Source organism: Gorilla gorilla, chromosome 2 (genome assembly GCF_029281585.2).
Source record: "Gorilla gorilla gorilla isolate KB3781 chromosome 2, NHGRI_mGorGor1-v2.1_pri, whole genome shotgun sequence".
In the NCBI taxonomy this organism is placed as follows: Eukaryota; Metazoa; Chordata; class Mammalia; order Primates; family Hominidae; genus Gorilla; species Gorilla gorilla.
In genome coordinates this window covers 196,643,066-196,661,614 of record NC_086017.1, presented here as the reverse complement: position 1 = coordinate 196,661,614, position 18,549 = coordinate 196,643,066, and the positions used below count along the sequence as shown (strand labels likewise).

The 18,549-nt window shown below is 44.3% G+C and overlaps 1 protein-coding gene across 2 annotated transcripts in view; it reads left to right on the top strand.

Annotated features, from left to right (window-relative positions):
* The first annotated feature begins 2,021 nt into the window (after positions 1–2,021).
* LIPH (lipase H) overlaps positions 2,022–18,549 on the top strand; it is a 50,652-nt gene continuing 34,124 nt past the window's right edge. The window contains exons 1-3 of one of the 2 annotated variants that reach the window (XM_055382031.2): positions 2,022–2,083; positions 4,019–4,117; positions 9,872–10,325. In XM_055382031.2, coding sequence (XP_055238006.2) covers positions 10,277–10,325 — 49 coding nt within the window. In that variant the 5' untranslated portion in view covers positions 2,022–2,083; positions 4,019–4,117; positions 9,872–10,276. Of the gene's footprint in view, positions 2,084–4,018; positions 4,118–7,297; positions 7,377–9,871; positions 10,326–18,549 lie in introns of those variants that run through there. The other variant, XM_004038149.4, reaches the window with a different exon arrangement.

Genomic DNA, 18,549 nt, shown 5'->3' with positions numbered 1-18,549 from the left:
AAATGAAAGCTGATATTACCAATAAAGTCAGTCACTGCTACTTGCCAATCAAGATCACAAACTAAGAGTATGAAATTGTTCCTCGCTTAAAGGTTGGAAAAGAATAGCAGGGTCATATCCTGACAGCTGTATGCAACGTTGGCATCCCTTTATGAGAAGAGAAGCTATTAAATCTGTAGTCTTTTGCATATGTTTAAAGGGATTACGAGACAGGTACATAACATAAAATACAGAAATGGCAAAAGATAAAGCCTACCTGTTAAACTAAGGCATGGAAGGGATGGATATTTTAAGTGATTTTTACTATATTTTGGCCCTTGAAAGTCATTAGAATGTGACTGCAAGTCGCCAGGATAATAAACCTGCATTGAGTTAGCTTAAGTGTGTAGAAAACAGAAAAAAAAAAAAACTTTAAAAAATGTCCTTTGGTGTTGGCCATTTTCCTGCATCAGCCTTTAGCTGGAATGTCTTAGAAGTGAGCTCGGGAAAGTAGGGTTGTGGCTGGTTTCTTTTTATTCGTTCTGGGCTCCTTAGGCAGCTTCTATTTTTAATAGCCTGCCACTTGTTGCTGTCCTTACCCTGAGAGGAAGGAAGGAAGACTACAAGTGGCAGTAAGAGGCTAGAGAATGACAGGGTGGTAAAGTGTGTGTGTGTAAGCGCGGAGGCTGGAGGCAAGAGAGTAACAGGCTGGGAGAAAACCACTCCCCTTATATTCTAGGCCACCTATGCCTGGAGCCAACCCTGTTAGGTAAGGTACTGAAAATGTACTTTTTATTATTTTTACCACCCCCAAGCAGAGAGGCTTAGGGGAGGAGCACACATGCAGCACAGGGTCTGCTCTGAAGTTTCTTAGCCACAGTGTTTTTAAACATTTTATAAAAAAGCAAAACAAACATTCCTTACTGCTGTGTCTGTCTTCTGAAGATGACAGCAGCTGGCAGAGCTCCTCCACCTTAGCCTAGTTAGCATTTAATATATGGCTACAGGAGAGCGCCTCTTATTAGCGGGCTCCTCCCCCAGGGCTCTGTACTCTAGGCTGCTTCACACTCCTTTGCCCACCTTAGGCTCGTAAGGTTGGGGTGCACATGGACTGTTTTTTACTGCTTTCCCTAGGGGGCCAGGGAAGACAACAAATTGCTTGTCAACTGAGACATGCGAGGGGTGGCAGGGAAGGGCAGAAGTAGGAAAAGCAGCAGCAGGCCACTTCCTGGGCACAGTTACTAAGGCACGTGACCGTGGTGAGGCGGATCCTCAGGACCTGGCTGGAGCTGCCTGCTCTGTGCCTTTTGGCCTCCCCTCCGTCACCATAAGCCCAGAAAGGGGTAACCTGCCCAGACTGCCAGTGAACAAATGGGCACTCCCTGGCATCTTAGCAACTCTCCTGCCCCAGGCCTCTGTAAGCAGCAAGAAAGCTAGAGCTAGTTGGAATAAAACCCAGGAGGCAGCATGCAACTTCCCCTCATACTCCAGAGAAACAGAAAAAAGACAAGCCCAGAAAGGCTGATGCTGGAAATAGGAAATGGGAACTTGCATATTAGGAGGACAATCATAATCAGCCACTTTCCTTCCCTCCTGGAGGCACCCCTCCAGCAGGGAAGTTGGTTGAGAGACGCGGTCACCCGATCATACCGATGTTCGCTGACCAGGGGGTCTTATCTAAGAACTGTCCCTTGGGTGGCCTCTTGTCTCCTTAAGGGGGATGGGAGGTGCTGTTGGCCGAACGAACGGGGCCAACAAATGCAGGTCCCTTTAAGGGTGGAGGAAAGGAGGGCAATGGGTTTTCTATAGGGGGAGGAAAAGGCTCCGGTCGTCCTTATCCTTACTAGAAAAAATGTCCTCCTTAGGCCTCTCTACAGAAGGGAATGAAGTAGAGAGAGGCGCACTGCCCCGCCCCTGCTGTTCTGGTTCCTGTCTTTCCTCACTAGAAAAAAATCTCTTCCTTATTCCCCATAGAAGGGAATGAAGTGGGGAGAGGAATCCCTCCCTTTAAACCTTCTGAATTATTTTCAGGTGGAGATAATGGGCCGTCTAACCGCGATCTGGCAGATAAAGAGGATACAACGCAGAGTGTACCAGCGCCCAGGTGGTCAAAATAGTAAAATTAGTAAAATGACCTTGCTCACATCCTCTTTTCAGGCAGCGACCTACCTGCTCCCATAGCTCTAAATCTAAGGTTCCTTGATCAGGAAACCAAGGACATTCCTGCCGAATTAAAAGCATGAGCTTGTGTAGAGCTCCAGGCTCTACAGTGCACTGGATAGCCTTAAGTAGCTGTTGCACTGTTTTAAAAATACTTTCTGGGCTGGGCGCAGTGGTTCACACCTGCAATCCCAGCACTTTGGGAGGCGGGCGGATCACGAGGTCAGGAGGTCGAGATCATTCTGGCTAACGCGGTGAAACCCCGTCTCTACTAGGCTGGCGGGCGCCTGTAGTCCCGGCTACTCGGGAGGCTGAGGCAGGAGAATGGTGTGAACCCGGGAGGCGGAGCTTGCAGTGAGCGGAGATCGCGCCACTGCACTCCAGCCTGGGCGGCAGAGCGAGACTCCATATCAAAAACAAACAAACAAACAAACAAAAAAACTTTCTGTTCTTTGGTCATTTCCTGACCCATGATAACCCAACACCTGATATTTTACGTGTGGGTCGTGTCCTCCTGGTGGGAGTCAGGAATCTCTCCCTTTAAATCTTCTGAATTCTTTTCAGGTGGAGATTCACCGAAAATTGATGAGCTCTCCTCCTTCACACGTAACTTCAAGGCGATCATGTCGGGGACACCACTTGCAGAGCTTATAGTTTACAATGAATGCCACGAAATGAGTTCTCAGACAATTCCAGTTGAGCGGGGCGGGGGGCAGCTCTTATTTATTTTTTAACTATACTGTAAGTTTTGGGTTACATGTGCAGAACGTGCAGCTTTGTTACACAGGTATACACGTGCCCTGGTTTGCTGCACCCATCAACCCGTCACCTACATTAGGTATTTCTCCTAATATTATCCCTCCCCTAGCCCCCCACTCCACCACAGGCCCCGATGTGTGAACAGACGCTTCTCAAAAGAAGACATTTATGCAGCCAACAGACACGAGAAAAGATCATCACTGGTCGTTAGAGAAATACAAATCAAAACCACGATGAGATACCATCTCACGCCAGTTAGAATGGGGGGTGGCTCTTCTTTTTTTTTTTTTTTTTTTTTTTTGAGACGGAGTCGCTCTGTTGCCCAGGCTGGAGTGCAGTGGCATGATCTCGGCTCACTGCAACCTCTGCCTCCTGGGTTCAAGCAATTCTCTGCCTCAGCCTCCCGAGTAGCTGGGATTACAGGCACCTGCCACCACGCCCGGCTAATTTTTTTGTATTTTTAGTAGAGACGGGGTTTCACCATCTTGACCAGGCTGGTCTTGAATCGTGATCCACCTGTCTCCGTCTCCCAAAGTGCTAGGATTACAGGCGTGAGCCACCGCGCCCGGCATTGCGGGGTAGCTCTTCTAAGAGAGTCCGCCCCGGCATCCATCCGCCAAGTATTTATTGAAAGGGCTTGTTAAACCACAAACATCCACTAGATGGCTCTTTTGAGGTCGGGTCGTGAGGCACCTGTGGCCTTGTAAAGCACGCAAACTGCATTCTCAGGAGGCTGTTTTCAGCGTTCCTTATCACACCACACACTCCATTCCCTGTCCTGTTTTCAGGGTCGAGTTTCATTCTCATGCACAAATAACATACACCCAGCGCCTCAGTATTTTTCCATGCCCCGACCTCAAATGCCTTCTACATAAGCTTGACTATGTTGCCTTGCGCCCCCCACAGTTGGCATCACAGGCATGAGCCACCATGCTGACCTATATTAGCATTATTATTACCATTTTCATTGTTCATGTGTCTATCTTCTTGAGGGAAGGAGCATGTTCTATTTCTTCCTTGTTTCTTGTACTGAGAGCTCCAGAAATGTTCCATAAATGAGGGAATGATGAAATGAAACAAATAAATGGAATTGGGGAAAGTTACCCTTATCTCTTTGCAGGATATGAATTGAAGAAGCCCACTTATCTTTCCAAACTTGGACTGCAAGTGAGAAAAGGCAGGGTCACTGATGTGGAAGGGAAGACCAAAGGGTGTTATAGTGAGTCATATACCAGCTTGGAGCCCTAGACCTGGGCGGGTGGGGACGTAGGTCACCTTTCTTGGCTGTTGAAACAAATGAGAGTTATAAAACCTCCACCCCTTAGTTCCATTACACTTCATACCTGTTTTTCCTGTCCATGCGTTTGGAAGCTTGCCTGTACCTTTTAAATATGCTCTCTGTAGCAAGTGACTTCTAGGTTTAATAAAGAAGAAGAAAAACCCACAGGTTTCTAGATTGGAAACTAGGAAAACTGTGGTATTCTTGAGTTGTAATCAGGAGGTCATAGAATTGAGAAAATAGTAATTAACTGATTGGAAGTGAAGAAATGCTTTTTCTTAGAATACTTTTGAATACATTATTTCAAATGATTATGAGTCGACTCATCTTTTAAAATTGTGGAAAAGTACCTTTTTTTTTGAGACTGAGTCTTGCTCTGTTGTGCAGACTGGAATGCAGTGGCGCAATCTCGGTTCACTGCAACCTCCACCTCCTGGGTTCAAGCGATTCTCCTGCCTCAGCCTCCTGAGTAGCTGGGATTACAGGCGCCTGCCACCATGCCGAGCTAATTTGTGTGTGTGTGTGTGTGTGTGTGTGTGTGTGTGTATGTATTTTGAGACGGAGTTTCACTCTTTTTTCCCAGGCTGGAGTGCAATGGCACAATCTCAGCTCACCACAACCTCTGCCTCCCAACCTCTGCCTCCTGGGTTCAAGCAATTCTCCTGTCTCAGCCTCCCAAGTAGCTGGGATTATAGGCATAAGCCACAACACCTGGTGAATTTTTTTGTATTTTTAGTAGAGATGGGATTTCATCATATTGGTGAGGCTGGTCTTGAGCTCCTGACCTCAGGTGATCCACCCACCTCAGCCTCCCAAAGTGCTGGGATTACAGACATAAGCTACCACACCCAGCCTGGAAAACTTTATTTTGAAATAATTTTTGGGTCGGGCATGGTGGCATACACCTGTAATCCCAGGACTTTGGGAGGCCGAGGAGGGTGGATCACTTGAGTCCAGGAGTTTGAGACCAGCCTGGCCAACATGGCAAAATGCTGTCTCTACTAAAAAATACAAAAATTAGCTCTGCATGGTGGCACATGCCTGTAGTCCCAGCTACTCAGGAGGCTGAGGGGCAGGAGGATAGCTAGAAACTGGGAGGCGGAGGTTGTGGGGAACCGAGGTTGCACCACTACACTCTAGCCTGGGCTACAGAGCAAGACTGTCACACACACAAAAAAGAAAACTAAAAGAAAATAAAAATAATTATTGGTTCTCAGAAAGTTACAAAAATAGGTGCAGTGGCTTGTGCCTATGGTCCCAGCTACTCAGGAGGCTGAGGTGGAGGATCAGTTGAGCCCAAGAGTTGGAGGTTGTGGTGGGTGACAGGGTGAGACCTTGTCTCAAAAAAATAAAAAATCAATATAAAAATAAGCAAAACAAAAAAATTGACCCTGGTTGACAATCCACAGATCTCATTTAGAGTTTCACATGTAAGTGTGTGTAGTTCTGTGCTATTTTATCACCTGTCCACCACAACATAGCCGCTACCACAATTAAGATACACAATTATTTCATCACTAAAAGATGATTTTTTTTTTTTTAAGATGGAGTCTTGCTCTTGTCACCCAGGCTGGAGTGCAATGGCATGATATCGGCTCACTGCAACCTCCACCTCCTGGGTTCAAGCAATTCTTCTGCCTCAGCCTTCCGAGTAGTTGGGATTACAGGCACCCACCATCACACCCAGCTAATTTTTGTATTTTTAGTAGAGTCGGGGTTTGACCATGTTGGCCAGGCTCGTCTCGAACTCCTGACATCAGGTGATCCACCTGCCTCGGCCTTCCAAAGTGCTGGGATTACAGGCATGAGCCCGGCCAACTAAAAGATTCTTCTACAGTCAAACCCATTCTCCTCTCCTCCCTGCCTCTCCTCTCCCCATTCTCGGGAATGTTTTATGTTTTCTTATATTTGATATTTCTCACTGTTGCAAAAATATAAGGGACAGATTCTCCCATTGATTTTTGTGCTGTTCTGAAAGCCCAAAATAGAAAGGAGCACAGTTAAGAAGTTAGAGACCTTCTGTGCCCACCAGCAGGAAAATCGTTAATAGTAACACAAAGAGGCCAGGCACGGTGGCTCATGCCTGTAATCCCAGCACTTTGAGAGGCTAAGGCGGGAGGACTGCTTGAGTCCAGGGGTTTGAGACCAGCCTGGGCAACACTGTGAGACACCATCTCTACAAAAACATTAAAAAATTAGCAGGGCATGGTGACATGTGCCTGTGACCCCAGCTCCTCAGGAGGCTGAGGTGGGAGAATCCCTTAAGCCCAGGAGGTCAAGACCAGTGAGCTGTGATCGAGTCACTGCACTCAAGTCTGGATGACAGAGTGAGACCCTGTTTCAAAAACAACAACAACAACAAAAAGTAACACAAAGAGTCCTCCCAACAGAAATGATTCCCATTCCTATAATTGGATAGTTTCCAGGAAAATGTACATTAGCTCTGTGTAGATAAGCACTTGGCATGGTACTTAAAACTCACAGGACCTAACAAATATTTATCAGGCAAGTACACTGATTGAACAGGGAGCAAGGAATTCCCTAACAGGTTCCTAAAAGAGATGTGAAACAAGTCTCCATTTGTTCCAGAGGGCAGTTGTTTTCAAATTAGTAAAGCTTACAGCAATAAAAGCAAATTTTTCTCTAAACTAAACAAAAGCTGAGCGAAAAATAGACGGGCTAACAGTCCATCTATTTGGTTTTTCTTTTTTTTGTTGTCGAGACAGAGTCTCATTCTGTCGCCCAGGCTGGAGTGCAGTGGCGCGATCTCGGCTCACTGCAACCTCCACCTCCCAGATTCAAGCGATTCTCCTGCCTCAGCCTCCCAAGTAGCTGGGATTATAGGCGTGTGCCACCATGCCTGGCTCACTTTTATATTTTTAGTAAAGATGAGGTTTCACCATGTTGGCCAGGCTGGTCTCGAACTCCTGACCTCAGGTGATCCGCCCGCCTTGGCCTCCCAAAGTGTTGGAATTACAGGCCTGGGCCATCACACCCGACCTATTTGGTTTCACTTATTCACAATTCCTTAATTTATTTCTCCAAGCAGGAGACAAAACCAAAACCAAAAACAGGCTGAAGTGGTGACTGAAGTCTCTCACCTGAAGACCCAAGACTTAGGGTACCCCCCAGTCCTAAAAATCCTGTCTAAGTCTCTCTTCTCAACATTGTGCAGCCTGCCTTCTGCTGGAAAGGAAAGGTACAGATGTGTGGCCAGCTAGATAATAACAATAGTTATCAAGTTGCCAGAGCGCTTACCTTAGCACAGTGCTAAGGACTTTAGCTGTAATATCTCATTTAGTCCATATAACAACCCTGTGAAATGTGTGATTTTATTATCTTCATTTTACAGCTAAGAAAACACGTTAAGTACCTAAATGTTGGGTCAGGCACGGTGACTCACGCCTGTAATCTCAACACTTTGGGAGGCTGAGGTGGGAATATCACTTGAATCCAGAAGTTCTGAGACCAGCCTGGGCAATGTAGCAAGTATCCCATCTCTACAATCAAAAAATTAGCCGGGCGTGGTGGCATACACCTGTAGTTCTAGGGAAGCTGAGGCAGGGGGATCACTTGAGCCTAGGAGTTCGAGGTTACAGTGAGCTTGCACCACTGCACTCCAGCCTGGGTAGTAGAGTGAGACTTTGTCTGAAGAAAAAAAAAAAAAAAAAAGAAAAGAAAAGAAAGCGGCGGGCCGGGCGCAGTGGCTCACGCCTGTAATCCCAGCACTTTGGGAGGCCGAGGCGGGCGGATCACGAGGTCAGGAGATGAGACCATCCTGGCTAACACGGTGAAACCTCGTCTCTACTAAAAATACAATTAACCGGGCGTGGTGGCGGCGCCTGTAGCCCCAGCTACTCAGGAGGCTGAGGCAGGAGAACGGCGTGAACCCGGGAGGCGGAGCTTGCAGTGAGCCGAGATCGCGCCACTGCATTCCAGCCTGTGCGACAGTGAGACTCCGTCTCACAAAAAAAAAAAAAAAAAAAAAAAAAAAGAAATGTTTTGCCTAAGTCTACACAACTAAGCTAGTGGAAGACAAGGGATTTGAACTCAGGTTAATATAATAAGTCAGCCCTAGGCAGTCTTGGTATTCATTAGGTCTGACGTGTGAGACAGAAATCTGCACACAGTGCTTTTAAAAGCCCCCAGGTGATTCTGACTTACTGACTTCTTGGGAAGCATTGCTAGAATCTACTTCCTGCAAAGGAATCTCCTGCTATTCAAATGGGGTGGGAACATGAAGAGAACTAACAGATAAACTTATATGAGCTGTACTATTACTTCACAAACCCATACTTCAGGTAGACAATGCTAAATGACTAATTGCTTTTGCCTGATGCTTTGGATGAAATGTTTTCTTAAGTTGTGTCTTTATTATTTATTTATTTATTTAGAGACAGGGTCTCACTCTGTCACCCAGGCTGGAGTGCAGTGGTATGATTTTGGCTCATGGCAACTTCCTGCTTCCTGGGCTCAGGTGATCCTCCCACTTCAGCCTCCTTAGTAGCTGGGACCACAGGTGCACTAAAGAATGTCTGTATTTTTTTTCAGAGATGGGTTTTTGCCATGTTGCCCAAGCTGGACTGGAACTCCTGGGCTCAAGCGATCCACCCCCTTCAGCCTCCCAAAGTGCTGAGATTACAGGCATGAGCCACCGCGCCCAGCATATTAATTTTTTTTATTATTTATTATTTATTTATTTATTTTGAGACGGAGTCTCGCTCGGTTGCACAGGCTGGAGTGCAGTGGAGCGATCTTGGCTCACTGCCAGCTCCGCCTCCCAGGTTCACGCCATTCTCCCGCTTCGGCCTCCCGAGTAGCTGGGACAACAGGCGCCTGCCACCACGCCCGGCTAATTGTATTTTTAGTAGAGAGGGGGTTTCACCGTGTTAGCCAGGATGGTCTCGATCTCCTGACCTCGTGATCCGCCCGCCTCGGCCTCCCAAAGTGCTGGGATTACAGGCGTGAGCCACCGCGCCCGGCTTATTAATTTATTTTTAAGCTCATCAGACCACTAGAAGCCTGAGTTAGTGTTGCAAGCACTCTCACCAGAAAGGGAATTAAATTACCTTGGAGCTATGCAGCACAAGTTTAGTTACCTCTATCACTGAGATACATAGATTCTGGCATGGGGTTCTATTTGAAAGTTTTTCATTTATTTTTCCTTTTTATTTATGTATTTATTGTTTGAGACAGTCACTCTGTCGCCCAGGCTGAAGTGCAGTGATGTGATCTGGACTCATTGCAACCTCTGCCTCCCGGGTTCAAGCAATTCTTGTGCCTCAGCCTCCTGAGGTAGCTGGGATTACAGGTGCGTGTCACCACACCCGGCTAATTTTTGTAATTTTAGTAGAAAAGGTTTCGCCATGTTGGCCAGGCTGGTCTCAAACTCCTGACCTCAAGCAGTCCACCCGCCTCAGCCTCCCAAAGTGTTGGGATTACAGGCGTGAGCCACCGTGCCGGACTGTTTTTCTTTTTTAAAAAAGACCTATTAGAGATGTAGAAATTCTAGGTAGGAAGAAATACAAATAAAGATATATAATACCAAAAAAGTTTCTTTTAATCTGAAGCATACATATATTTTGGCACATGTAGATGTATAATTGGACCTAATGAAATGTTCTTAAAATCTAAAGACTGCCCTATGATGAATGAGTGTATGAATTAACATAAAAACTGGTTTTGTATATACAGGCCAACAGATACAAACTGGATTTGTTATTTCATTCACAAGAACCAAGGGGAAAAGATCTCAAGTCACACTTGGTTTCAACACACCAAGCCAAACAACTAATAAACCGCCCACGAAGAATGAAACTATTCTGAACTCGTCATTCTGCAGATGCAGATTATAATATTAAGATATACACAAAATTGTATAAAGTAGACAATAAGTGACCTTTTATTGAAAAGAGGAGGAGTCAAAGATCCTGAAAGGGTTGGGACTGCCTGCAGTCAGTCCCTAGGGAACTTCCTGTTGTCACCACACCTCTGAGTCATCTGAGCTTACTGTGAGCAAAATCCCACAGTGGAAACTCTTAAGCCTCTGCGGAGTAAATCATTCTTGTGAATGTGACACACGATCTCTCCAGTTTCCATATGTTGAGATTCTACTTATTCATCAGTTTGATGTGCTTGTCAAGATCAGGTAGGTTATTTACAAACTGGTTTTCTTAACTGCTTAAAACATAGAATTAGTTGTGTTGTCATTTTGCATGTCATCATTCCACTTCCTTCAGTGAACTTAAGTCCATAGAGTCGTTTTTAAGGAAAAAGATATAGGAAGCCTGTATCATTTCCTTAACATTTCCTTAAAAAAAAAAAAAAGATACAGGTTAGATGAACTTTCTCATCCTGAAAAAAATTTCTCAATAATAAAAGAAGCTATTATGTCTTCGAATTAATTTCTTCTTGTTTACAACAACCAAATATGCTGAAAAATCTAGAAGTCTTATTTTCTTTCTTAGCCTATTTATCTGTGCCTTTCTAGTTCTGTGAAATGAGATGATTTATTTTCTGGAAATATAAAAATCTATCTTATATTTAATATATCGAGGGTTGGTTTTTATATTTTCATGCATTGAGAGTTTATTTAAATTATTCTTAGAGAAAACATAATTTTATATAGATAAACTCCTTGGAATGGTTCCTGGCATTCTTATAACTTAAAAATTATTAATCATAATGAAGAAATCAAAATTAAAACCCTAATGTACCAGATAATGTAACAAAAATAAAGTGAAATGCTTAAAAAAATAAAATTCGACATTTTGCAGCCTTTTTAGGTATTCAGTTTTGTTTCAGATAGCTGTGGTAATGAAGGTTGATATAATTTTTTTTGAAGGGCAAAGGGTAAATATGTTATATATTAAGATCTGTAAAAATGTTCATATACTTTAAGCTAGTAAAACCATTGCTGGGAATTTATTCTAAATGCATAACTTTTAAAAGAAAAAAGCCTCCTATGCAGAGATAAGTCTAACTATATTACTTGCAATAACTTGAAACTAGATATAACCAAAATGTTTCTACATACAGGAATGGATAAAAGACAGTATATCAACTTAATTTTTTTAAAGTAGCCTTTAAACTAATTCTGATGATATGCAGAAATAAGCAAACATTTTTAAAGTAATGCAAAGTAGAAAAAGTAGAACTTAAATTTGTTGGTAAACTATAATTACAACTATGTTAAAATCATGTATGTATGCATGTGAATGAAGTTTAGAAGGGAAATGGAAAAATAGTATTAGGATTTCTGGCCTATAAATTTTTCTTTATATATGGTTTTGAAGTTGATTTTCTAGTAAGTTAAAATCATACCAATGATGATATTTTTAACTGAGAACTCGATATTTTAAAGTATATGTTTATTTATTTTATTTTATTTTTTTTTTGAGATGGAGTCTTGCTCTGTCATCCAGGCTGGAGTGCAGTGGCGTGATCTCGGCTCGCTACAACCTCCCCCTCCCTGGTTCACTCGATTCTCTTGCCTCAGCCTCCCAGATAGCTGGGACTACAGGAGTGCGCCACTGCGCCTGGCTAATTTTGTATTTTTAGTAGAGATGAGGTTTCACCACATTGGCCAGGATGGTCTCAATCCTGTGATCCACCCGCCTTGGCCTTCCAAAGTCTGGGATTACATGTGTGAGCCACCGCGCCCGGCCTATTATCATTTTTAAATTAAAAAAAATTAAGATAAATGGCCAGGCACAGTGGCTCATGCCTATAATCCCAGCACTCTGAAAGGCCAAGGCGTGTGGATCACCTGAGGTCAGGAGTTCAAGACCAGCCTGGCCAACATGGTGAACCCCGTCTCTACTGAAAATACAAAATTAGCCGGGCCTGGTGGCATGCACCTGTTATCCCAGCTACTCGGGAGGCTGAGACGGGAGAATCTCTTGAACCTGGGAGGCAGAGGTTGCAGTGAGCCAAGATCGTGCCTCTGCATTCCAGCCTGGGCAACAAAGTGAGACTCCATCTCAAAAAAAAAAAAATAATAATATAAATGTAGAGGTATCTTAAATGGGTCAGGGCCAACCCTAACACAAAAACACGAGATGGCTTGTGGGTACCTTCTTCCAGTCTTTCATTATGTATCTCCATTTATAAAGTTGAAAAAAATGGCAACTTAATTTTTTTGTGATCTTCCTTTTCCTTAGCATCTTCTCAGAAGTAAAGTCTTGTTTTACTGCTAGATTCTAGAAGACTGTCACTGCTGCATGATAGAATCTCAGCAGACAGAGACACACAAGAATAAACTTCTGTAGGTAGAAGGAAAAAAAATAGTATAGCTGTAAGCTAATTCTAGTCTTCTCAGTGTCTAGGAAACCATAAACTTGGAGCTTTCATTAGGGAAGGTGTTGAATAATATTCATCTGGTAGCAGACATTATTAATCTCAAATACATGGACTTTTTGTTTTTCCCTTCTGCTTGCAGTTCAAAAATTAACAAGCATTAAAATGGGCTTCAGAAATCCCAAGGATACAAGTCATTCAGTTTCAGAAATGTTTGTTTTGTTTTCTAATCTTTGTGAAATAATGTTAGGAATGTTTGCCATAATCTTACCAGTGAACAAAGCAATGGCTAACAAACTAAAGTACACTAGAATCCCCTAAGGGCTTGATTAAAATGCAGACTCTACCTCCAAAAATCCAAACTTAGTAGATCTGGGAGTGAGATCCTGGAATCTACATCTTAAAAAATTTTTTGGTTGGTCCTAGGGGCTCACATCTGTAGTCCCAGCACTTGGGGAGGCCGAGGTGGGAGGATCGCTTGAGCCCAGGAGTTGGAGGCTGCAGTGAGCTATGACTGTGCCTCTGAGTAGCCACTGCACTTCAGCCTGGCTGAACAAGACCCTGTCTCAGAAATTTTCCCGCCCTGTCTGTATCTGGAACTTACAGGCACATACCATTGTGCCTGGCCTAGAATCTGCATTTTTAACAATTCCTCAGGGTTTTTCAGCTGCAGGTGGTGAAACAAACATAGGTTTTAAAATATTGTTCTAAATTAAGGCTGCTTGACATAAGTATTTTTAAAAGTTACTCTGCTATCAATATTTTGGCCCATAGCAACTGTAAAACTAGATAGATATTTTCCCAGAAAAAATTGTTTAATGCCAAAACCAGAATTATTTCCTCAGATATTTGCAATCCTCTAGAATGATTTGGAACTGTGCCTGTGTGGTGACTCATCTTTCTCTAACAAGTTGGCAAAGGTGAATGAGGGGGTGTGAATGTGCATATTTATGCACATGATTCAGAAATGAGAATGAGAAAATCTGGCATCTCATTTATTTTCTCGGTTGCATCCTAAAGAAATACAGCCAGTGGTTAAAAGCAGGCATGTCCTTCCAATCAAGAGGGCATCCTGCCCATATGCTTCTTGCCTGTCTCTGCCCAGGGTAAAAAAGAAACAAATTTTTTTTTTTTTTTTTTTTTGAGATGGAGTCTCGCTCTGTTGCCAGGCTGGAGTGCAGTGGTACGATCTCGGCTCACTGCAACCTCTGCCTCCCAGGTTCAAGCAATTCTCTGCCTCAGCCTCCCAAGTAGCTGGGATTACAGGCACCCGCCACCACGCCCAGCTAATTTTTGTATTTTTAGTAGAGACGGGGTTTCGCCATCTTGGCCAGGCTGATCTTGAACTCTTGACCTTGTGATCCACCTGCCTCGGCCTCCCAAAGTGCTGGGATTACGGGTGTGAGCCACCACGCCTGGCAAAACAAATGCTTCACCAGGTTTGACCCTGTCCAACTGTAATCCTTTCACAGTCTGGCTCAGGATGCGGTTTGTTTTGTTTTGTTTTGTTTTTGAGATGGAGTCTTGCTCTGTCTCGCCCAGGTTGGAGTGCAGTGGCACGATCTTGGCTCACTGTAGCCTCTGCCTCCCAGGTTCAAGTGATTCTCCTGCCTCAGCCTCCCAAGTAGCTGGGAATAAAGGCATGTGCCACCACACCCAGCTAATTTTGTATTTTTAGTGGAGATGGGGTTTCACCATATTGGCCAGGCTGGTCTCGAACTCCTTACCTCAGGTGATCCACCTACCTCGGCCTCCCAAAGTGCTAGGATTACAGGCGTGAGCCACCGTGCTTGACCTAGGATGAGTTTTATTTTTATTTTTTTTTATTTTACGTGAGACAGAGTCTCGCTCTGTCGCCAGGCTGGAGTGCAGTGGCGCGATCTCGGCTCACTGCAATCTCCACCTCCCTGGTTCAAGCAATTCTCCTGCCTCAGCCTCCCAAGTAGCTGGGACTACCGGTGCCCACCACCACGCCCAACTAATTTTTGTATTTTTAGTAGAGACAGGGTTTCACCAGGTTGGCTAGGATGGTCTCGATCTCTTGACCTGGTGATTCGCCCACCTCGGCCTCCCAACGTGCTGGGATTACAGGCTTGAGCCACTGCGCCCGGTCCCAACTCATTTTCTGATATGAGGAAGGCAAAGTTTCTGGCCTAAAAAAACTTCAGATTTTTATTTCTTGGACTTTTGGAAATTCCTTCAGAACAGTGTTTTCAGGCAAGCATAAGAGTGTGCTCAAGCATAGGTTACTGTGAACATTTTGGCATCAACGGCATCAATGTAATGAGCTTGTATCCCAGACAGTAACATCCATTGCCAATCATGCAGAATACTTGAAAATGTATCTGTTAATCTTTATCTGGGTCTCAGTAAATACTCTCTTTCTTTCTTCTTTTTTTTTTTTTTTGGAGATGGAGTTTTGCTCTTGTTGCCCAGGTTGGAGTGCAGTGGTGCGATCTCGGCTCATTGCAACCTCTGCCTCCCAGATTCAAGCGATTCTCCTGCCTCAGCCTCCCGAGTAACTGGGGATTACAGGTGCCTGCCACCATGCCCGGCTAATTTTTTGTATTTTTAGTAGAGACGGGGTTTCACCATGTTGGCCAGGCTGGCCAGGCTGGTCTCGAACTCCTGAACTCAGGCAATCCACCCTCCTCAGCCTCCCAAAGTTCTGGGATTACAGGCGTGAGCCACCGTGCCCTGCCTTCAGTAAATACTTTCAGGCAGCATCAAGTCAGTAAACCTGACTGTGGACCTCTGTTCTAAAGAAGTTATTAATATACATCTATGTCATGTTTGGGGGTGGGGTGGAGGGGAAGAAAGCTCAAGCACACCTTAGAAACCAAAACTCGAGATAAAAAAGCAGTATGAGTCAGGGCTGTTTTACTTCCTGACTGGGTACTACACGTCAAGGTTAATTTCATGTAGGACGTGAAATTGACATGAAATTCTGTCATGTCCTACATGAATTTCACTTCTACATGTCCTACAGAATTTCATTTCTGTAATGTAGGTTTGGAGGTCAGTGGACCAAAGGGTCCAAGGCACCTTCATCAAGGTCTGAGATGGGTCTGAGATACCTTCTTTTTTTTTTTTTGAGACGGAGTCTTTCTGTCACCCAGGCTGGAGTGCAGTGGTGTGATCTCGGCTCACTGCAACCTCCGCCTCCCGGGTTCAAACAATTCCCACCTTTGCTTATTGACTATCGTAGAATCTCAGAATTTCCTCGCCTCTGTCCATAATTCTGTCTTCTTTTTTCACAGATGCCTCTTTGGATATGAATGAGGAGTCTCCTCTCTTTGAAGAGGGTTTTCTCCAATCAGAAATATGGGAAATAAAATTAATTCCTCCAAAATGAGGTAGAAGTTAAGAAGCCAGAGCTGATTGTGTAGCTGAGACAGCACAGGCCGTTTTTTTTTGTTTTTTGTTTGTTTTTAGACAAGTTCTTACTCTGTTGCCCAGGCTGGAGTGCAGTAGTGTGATCGCAGCTCACAGCTCACTGCAGCCTTGATTTCCTGGGTGCAAGCCAACCTTCTGCCACAGGCTCAGTGTAGCTGGGACCAGCAGCATGTGCAACCACGCCCAGCTAACTTTTTGATTTTTTCTAGAGACAGGGTCTCACCTTATTGTTCCAGGCGGGTCTCGAACTCTTGGGCTCAAGTGATCCTCCCACCTTGGCCTCCAAAAGTGTTGGGATTACAGGCGTGAGCCACGGCACCCAGCGGGAATTTTTTTTTTTTTTTTTTTTAAAGAGATGGGTGTTGCCATGTTGCCCAGGCAGGCTTTGAACCCTGGACTCAAGTGGTTTTCCTGCCTCAGCCTCCCAAGTAGCTGGGACTATATAGGCCTGCACCACCATGCCCAGCTTTAGAATTTTTTTTTTTTTTTTCGAGACGGAGTCTTACTCTGTCGTCCAGGCTAAGAGTGCAGTGGCACAATCCTGGCCCACCACAACCGCCACCTGCTGGGTTCAAGCGATTCTCCTGCCTCAGCCTCCCGGGTAGCTGGGATTACAGGTGTGCGCTACCACATCCGGCTAATTTTTGTATTTTTATTTATTTTTATTTATTTATTTTTGAGACAGAGTCTCACTCTGTCACCCAGCCTGGAGTGCAGTGGCTGGGTCTCGACTCACTGGCAACTCTGCCTCCTGGGTTCAAGAAATCCTCCTGCCTCAGCCTCCCAAGTAGCTGGGATTACAGGCATGTGCCACCACACCCAGCTATTTTTTTTTTTTTTTTTTTTTGTATTTTTAGTAGAGATGGGGTTTCACCATGTAGGCCAGGCTGGTCTCAAACTCCTGACCTCAAGTGATCCGCCCGCGTCAGCCTCCCAAAGTGCTGGGATTACAGGCGTGAGCTGCTGTGCCCGGCCTATTATGATTATTTTACAGATGCAAAGCTGAGGCCCAGAGAGGTTAGGCAATTAATTACCAGGGGTCACATAGCTAATAGGCAGTGGAGTTGGACGTCAAACCTAGGTCTGACTCCAAAACTCATGCTGTTTCCAAAGACGTGTTTTTTTGTTTTGTAGAGATGGGATCTCACTATGTTGCCCAGGCTGGTCTCCCACTCCTCACGTCAAGGGACCCTCCCAAAGTGCTGGGATGACAAGTGTGAGCCACCCGCACTTGGCCTGTATTTGTATTTAGGATATTAGACTAGGGTTGGCAAACATTTTCTGTAAGGAGCCAGATAGTAAATATTTTCAGCTTTATGGGCCATTAGTCATAGCCATTCAACTCTGCCTTTAGAGCAGGAAAGTAGCCATGGACAATATATAAATGGGCATGACCAGGTTTGACCTGCAGGCGACCATGCATTAAATTGCAAGAAAACATCTCAGGCACAATTATGCTAAAGAAGTTACAGTCAGATTGCCCTGGTATCCTACTTGGATATGTTTCTTTTAAGAGATAGAAGGGAATAAATGATAATCATGCCTGCTCTAAATAGGAGTCTGAATTCCTTATCAAAGGATATTGGAAACACCACTCATCCAACTGTAATTTTCCAACTGTCAACAGGAAATGGCATTTCAGAGTAATTGAATTTCAGAGTAGTCTGAAAAGGACAGGCAAAATTTCTCCTGTTTCAGATAAACTCAAATAGAAGAAGTTAAGCTTTAAAAACCAGTTTAACATGTTCTGTGATCACTGGTTATATGTGCTCTGTTGCTCTACCTCTGAACAACCTTGACTTTGTACCATAACAATAACATAACTCAAAAGGATTTTGCTTTCTGAAGGCATACAAGTATCTGATGACTTTAGAAATACCAACAGAAATGAATATTTAAAGAATGAGGCCGGGTGCGGTGGCTTGCACCTGTAATCCCAACACTTTGGAGGATCTGATGTCTGCAGAACATGCTAGCAGGTTGATATTCATTTGTTCAAGCAACATTTATTGATGCTAACTCTGAACCAGGCCCTGTTCTTGGCACTGAGAATGCAATGGGTGGAACAGATGAATTATCCTGGAGCTTCTACATCAGTGGGGAGTTTTTCTGGAAAAAGGAAATAATGCTTCAGGTATGTTGTAGAAAAAATGCAAGTGACATAAAAAGGAGAAAATTCTCGCCCAGGCTCAGTAACTCATGCCTGTAATCCCAGCACCTTGGACAGCTGAGGCAGGAGGATCACCTGAGGTCGGGAGTTCAAGACCAGCCTGGCCAACATGGCGAAATGCCATATCTACTAAAAATACAAAAATTAGCCCGGTGTGGTGGTGGGCGCCTGTAATCCTAGCTACTTGGGGAGGCTGAGGCAGGAGAATCACTTGAACTTGGGAGGCAGAGTTTGCAGTGAGCAGAGATCACGCCATTGCACTTCAGCCTGGGTGACAAGAGCGAAACTCCATCTCAAAAAAAAAAAAAAAAAAAAAAAAAAAAACAGAGGAAAATTCTCCATTCTCCAGGGTAGAATTCAGTACAAGAAAATAGTAGAATATTGATTTTTCCTGAAGGAAAGAGTATGGTTCAAAGCCAGGTCATTATTTAGGCTAAGGAATTTATTCCCAGATACAAATGAGTTTAGGCATTATATGAACCATGAGCCCTCCTTGAAAGACAGCAAG